At 35.1% G+C, this 6439-nt stretch overlaps 1 protein-coding gene across 1 annotated transcript; it reads left to right on the forward strand.

The window, feature by feature from the left end:
- Nucleotides 1-530: 530 nt before the first annotated feature.
- Nucleotides 531-5183, forward strand: LOC100776781 (probable pectinesterase/pectinesterase inhibitor 47). The gene is made up of 3 exons (XM_006597987.4): nucleotides 531-1624; nucleotides 2958-3315; nucleotides 4146-5183. The coding sequence occupies exons 1-3, from the start codon at nucleotides 599-601 to the stop codon at nucleotides 4832-4834; spliced, it is 2073 nt and encodes a 690-aa protein (XP_006598050.1). The 5' UTR covers nucleotides 531-598; the 3' UTR covers nucleotides 4835-5183.
- Nucleotides 5184-6439: the final 1256 nt, after the last annotated feature.

Here is a 6439-nt window from a genome sequence, read left to right on the forward strand (position 1 = left end):
TGACACTCTAGTGAGAGAGACATTCTTAACTCTTCTATTGTTAATAAATGATATTTTTGTTATACTATAATGTTTAAAAAATAAGATTAAGATTATCTATTTTTCTCTCTTTATTGTGAAAATTACTTTACTGTTTCTTATTACATATATTATTACGCTCTTTTAAGTATATCTCTAGACAGGTGGTAATTTGACCACAAAAACTGTAACAATTTCAAGTCATCTACAGTATGAACAAAACACAGTACTTATATTAATCTATTCCAAATTAAATATCAAACATCAAAGATCCTCCAATGCCATGCATATAGGTATTCCCTTAGATAGATTTGATTCAAAATTAAAACCACGTTCCCACCGTCTACCATGCATTAATTCTCGCCCTTTTTGCATGCTCAAACCGACACCCCCACCACCTATACCCTTCTCGTTCTCTTCCTCAATAATTCCTCTCACACCCGTTTATGCTTCCTCTTAACTTGATCCCAATGTGCCTATAAATCCCCTTTATTCCAACACCACCACACCATGCATATTCCAACACATCACATCCTCAAATAACCAACACCCTCAAGTCTCATTTGTGCAAGTCTTCAACATGTCTACCCCACCAATGCCCTTTCTATTCCTCTTTTTGTTCTCCCTCATTGTACCATTACTCTTAGCTCAAGCTCCATCACCATCTCCTACACATTCTCCTCCTCCTCCTTCTCCATCACCATCTCCAAAACATACCCCTCCTCCTCCTCCTTCTACTACCACACCACCCTCTCCAAAACATGTACCTCCTCCTCCTCCTTCTTCTCCATCACCATCTCCAAAACATGCTCCTCCTCCTCCTCATTCTTCTCCACTACCATCTCCAAAACATGCTCCTTCTTCACCACCACCATCTCAAGCACATGCCCCTCCTCTTCCTTCTTCTCAATCACCACCTCCAACACATTCCCCTCCTCCTTCTTCTCCATCACCACCATCTCCAACACATGCCCCTCCTCCTTCTCCAACACCACCTCCAGCACGTGCCCCTTCACCCCCTCCACCTCCACCACCCTCTTCACCCTCTTCAGCATGCAAGTCCACACTATACCCTAAACTATGCCGCTCCATTGTCTCCTCCATCCGCTCCTCTCCTTCCGACCCCTACAACCTCGGCAAATTCTCCATCAAACAAAGCCTCAAACAAGCCAAAAAACTCGTCTTAGTCTTCAAAGACTTCCTCACAAAATACAAATCATCCTCTTCCCTCAACGCCGCGGAAATCGCGGCACTCGAGGACTGCAGCGAGCTCAACCAGCTCAATGTCAACTACTTGGAGTCGGTTTCGGAGGAGCTCAAGTCGGCCGACTCCTCGAACGACACTGAGCTGGTAGAGAAGATTGAGACATATCTCAGCGCTGTGGCCACTAACCACTACACTTGCTATGATGGGTTGGTTGTGATCAAGAGCAACATTGCCAATGCTATTGCTGTGCCTCTCAAGAATGTTACACAATTGTACAGTGTGTCACTTGGTTTGGTCACGCAAGCTCTGAAGAAAAACCTCAAGACGCATAAGACCCGCAAACATGGTCTTCCCACCAAGGACTACAAGGTCAGGCAGCCACTCAAAAAACTCATTAAGGTAAGTATATTTTCTTTCTGTCTCTTGAGTTTCTATATTTTACTTTTACTCATGCTCTATGTTTTGATTGTCCCCACAATTTACATGTATTAGACTTTAAGTTTTGATGCAGTGTATATAAATAACTTAATTAAACACTTGTTTTAATAAAAAAATATTGTGATATAAGAGTTTATTTATAAATTTAAGGGTTACTATTTTTTTTCTCATCTTTTATGAATTTTGTTTTTAATCCCTCATATTTTTTTTTTTCATTTTTAGTACTTGATGTCAAATTTTCTAGGGACTAAATATTGAAAAAAAAATGAAAGGACTAACTTTAGTAAAAAAAATTATGAGGAAATAAAATTGAAAATTCACCACAGATGAAGGACAAAAATTTAATGAACCCTAAATTTAGTTAGTATCACTACAAAATAAAATTGAGCTATGTTGTTTTTTTTTTTGTCATTACGGTACGTAGTTTAAAAATCAAACAATAAGAAAGTCAACCAGATCCAAGGATTGGTTAGTCAACTCAGGTAGGTTAATATTAAAGTGAGAGATAATAACCTGATGATCATGTCACGTGGGTTCTTGTTTGTTGCACCAATAAACAATAAACCATGCACGTGCAACTCGTAAGTACCCCATCTAGCATCTTCTCATGAACCACATGCCATTTAAGTCTTTGATTGAATGACATTTTAGTTTCTTTAGCTTATATACCATGTGTAATTTATTTGGTCGTATGAATTAGGGTCATTATATTTGACATTTTGTTGATTTTAATCATAGAAAATACCGATTACATATTGAGAAAATAATGATAAAATATACTTTTATTCTTTCGTGTTTCAGATTATATTTGAGTTGATACTTTGTGTTGTAAAAGGTTTAATTTAATATTTTATATTTTAAAAGTGAATCAATAATATCTTTTTAAAACAATAATCATTTTTTTTATTTTGAGATATAATTTTAAATTAATTTTTAACTAATTTAAGACATGAAAATTATTTCATTCGTCAAATAATAAATAACTTAAGTCATATCTATCATGATTTTTGAATGATTAATGATATATAAGTTATATTGATGCCATAAATAGTATTTATCTCATTTATATTATAACAAAATGTTTTTTAAACAACTTTAAGTTATCTATAATTTGAAAGAGAAAGAGATTAGAGATAAATGAATTGATTTAATTGATTATGTGATAGGAGAGAGATAAAAAAAAAAATTGTTGGCCGGGTGTTTGAAATTTTTGGTATTCAAAATATAATCACTCATATTATAAATGCAAAGTTGTTAACTGAAAGGCTAACATTGAAACATTACTTTGGCTCAGCTTCTTCACACAAAGTACAGTTGCACAGCATCATCCAATTGTAGTACTAGAAGTGAAAGGATTCTTAAAGAAAGCGAGAACCAAGGAGTTCTTCTAAAAGAGTTTGCGATTGTTAGCCTTGATGGCACAGAAAACTTCACCTCCATTGGAGATGCTATTGCCGCTGCACCCGACAATTTAAGGGCAGAAGATGGCTATTTTCTGATCTATGTCAGAGAAGGAAACTATGAGGAATATGTCACTGTTCCCATTCAAAAGAAGAATATCTTGCTTATTGGTGATGGCATCAACAAGACTTGCATCACAGGAAATCATAGTGTCGTAGATGGTTGGACCACTTACAATTCTTCAACCTTTGGTAAGTAAATTTATATTACTACTTTTTTTTTTGTTTGACAGTTTCAATATAGTGTTCTCTTTTTCTGATTTTTTTTCTATCCATAGGATTCAAACACAAATATCATGTATTTACAACCATTCATGCATACTGCTCAACCAGGGAACCAAACTCCCTTGATATATAGTAATCTTTTTAAAAGGGCATAGAAACATATTTTTTTTATGGATAAATGATTAATAAACTGAATGATATCTCACATAACCCTCACAGAAATATATGAGTACCTGAGAAATGTTGGATAAAAAATTTCTAAGCCAATGATTTTTCTTTATGAGAGGGTTTACTATATGAGATTTTTATGTACATATTTGTATCAATTCTCTATTCACTATGGATCATTTCTCCACATCCAAGCTCTTTTCGTAGGCAAAAAGACAGGTCTATATTCAAAGTTCAAAGGATATTAACCACGGTTGTGTGAAAGGAAAAGGATATATTATTTTCTAATCATACATTGCCACATTTTTAAGTTTGACTAAGTCAACAAGCAATAAATGATCGTGATCAACATGATCAAAATTAAACCTTTTCTCTAACTATATTGCTGATTTTTCAACCAAAAAAATTATGCTTTCTGTGCTATAATGTTAAAACAAAATCAATCCTGAGCATTCACTCCTTGACAGAAGCTTTATTTAACCGTATGTTCATGAAATAACACTGGATTGTTCACCTTAGTCTTACCATCATGTTAATCAATGTTGTTTCTTGTCTACTCATCAACGAGCCGTGTTAGTTCTTCAATGAAATCTAATAATGAGATGCAACATTGTATATGTTCAATGCAGCTGTCTCTGGAGAAAGATTTGTAGCAGTGGATGTTACATTCAGAAACACAGCAGGCCCTCAGAAGCACCAAGCAGTGGCCTTGAGGAACAATGCAGACCTCTCCACCTTCTACCGTTGCAGCTTTGAAGGATACCAAGACACTCTCTATGTTCACTCTCTCAGGCAATTCTACAGGGAATGTGACATTTACGGCACTGTGGATTTCATTTTTGGCAATGCTGCTGTGGTGTTCCAGAGCTGCAACATCTATGCCAGAAAACCAATGCCAAACCAGAAGAATGCAGTCACAGCACAAGGGAGAACTGACCCAAATCAAAACACTGGAATTTCAATTCAAAATTGCAAGATTGATGCTGCACCTGATTTGGCTGAAGACTTGAAGTCAACTAACTCATACTTGGGCAGGCCATGGAAAGTGTATTCAAGGACTGTGTTCATGCAGTCATATATTGGAGAACTAATTCAATCTGCTGGATGGTTAGAGTGGAATGGCACTGATGGGTTAAACACCCTCTTTTATGGTGAGTTCAAGAACTTTGGACCTGGCTCTGATACCAGCAAGAGGGTGCAATGGAGTGGTTACAATCTGTTGAGTGCTACTCAAGCGAGGAACTTCACTGTGCATAATTTTACATTGGGGTATACATGGCTTCCAGACACAGATATACCCTATTCTGAAGGACTTTAGATTAGATAACTGAATTTAATTATAATGGAGTAACAATAAATTTGATTCACAGTTTGTTAATTAGATGTGATGTAATTGTATCATTTTTCTGATTTTGTAGTGTTTTCAAAAGGGATGAGGGGTTATGTGCTAAATGTTTGGATGAAATTCAAAAACTTTGTATCTTGAGATAATGCTACCAGTGTTGATTATTCAGAGGCAATTGAATTATTTTTTGTGTACCTAGATTATGTCTGGTTTATTAATAATGTGATGTAATTAGCAATAACATGCATGGGACATCAAAATTATAGACCCCATTGGTTTGTTACATGTTTTAACAGTAAATTTTAAAACCTTATGTTTTGTTTCAGTCTATTTCCACATCAAGCTTGAACTTTTTATCGTCAAATTCAGAACAAATATCATTTATAGAAGTTCTAGAAATAATCTACTTGAGAATGTACTCAATATCAATCTATGACTAAGATGCTATCTCAATAAAGCCTATTTCAACATATGACTATAATTAGTTAATGCAGCTAAAATTTCTGACGAACATTGCTGCATAATCTGATGTGTATTTATTTTATGCACTATTTCAGTAAAGCCTATTTCAAAAAAGTACACATTTTATAGAAGTTCTAGAAATAATCTACTTGAGAATGTACTCAATATCAATCTATGACTAAGATGCTATCTCAATAAAGTCTATTTCAACATGTGATTATAATTAGTTAATGCAGCTGAAATTTCTGACAAACATTGCTGCATAATCTGATGTGTATTTATTTTATGCTTTATTTCAGTAGTCAAAGTGTTTTTCAGACTAAAGTGCAAATTTTCTTGTTCTTTTGTGGTGGTGCTGCTGATGCATCTTTTCTCTTTCTATAACTCCTTTCAGTTTTCAGTTGTTTGAAGAACTGGTTAAATCTGGTGAACCACCAGTTCTCACCGGTTTACCTGGTTCAATACCAATTTTACGGGTTTAAGTCCGGTTTTTTGAAAGGGCAATTTTCTGCTGTTTTTTTGGATTGGATGCCTGGCCGGTTCCTGGTATCTGTTTGGAGACAGAAGCAAGGAGTTTGAAGACAAAGTTGTGTGAAGCAGAGGAATTTATTCAAACATTTCATAAGAAGGAACTTGGTCCAAGCAGAAGAAGATCGATCTTGCTATAAACTAGAGACTTGCTGCAAGCTGAAGAAAAGGCGTTTGGAGAGTGCAGTCTGGATGCTGTACTAGGTAGTCCATTTGCTTTTATGAACTGTTCTGTAAACATCTGTTAGCAATTTTATAAACATATTAAGATATTAATCAATGATTGTATTACTTCACTGTTTTACCCTCCAATTATTCTTCTATGGCTAATTAGACTTCCAAAAACTCAGAAATTGGTCATAAGGCATCTAACTTTTAAGATCGAAGTCTCTTAGGTTAATGGGCAGTCAATCATATCCATCCCTCAGGATTACTTGTTTCTCATGATAGCCAGACATTCTGAAGAGTTTGACATAACTTTAAGTATTGGCTGCAAACATATGAAAAATAATTAAATCTTAAGATTTTCACTACTTAAAGCCTCACATATTAGCTTCCAAAAAGAAAAAAAGCAAGTACAGACCAAAG

The sequence above is a fragment of the Glycine max genome, chromosome 15 (assembly GCF_000004515.6).
Source record: "Glycine max cultivar Williams 82 chromosome 15, Glycine_max_v4.0, whole genome shotgun sequence".
NCBI classification, from domain to species: Eukaryota; Viridiplantae; Streptophyta; class Magnoliopsida; order Fabales; family Fabaceae; genus Glycine; species Glycine max.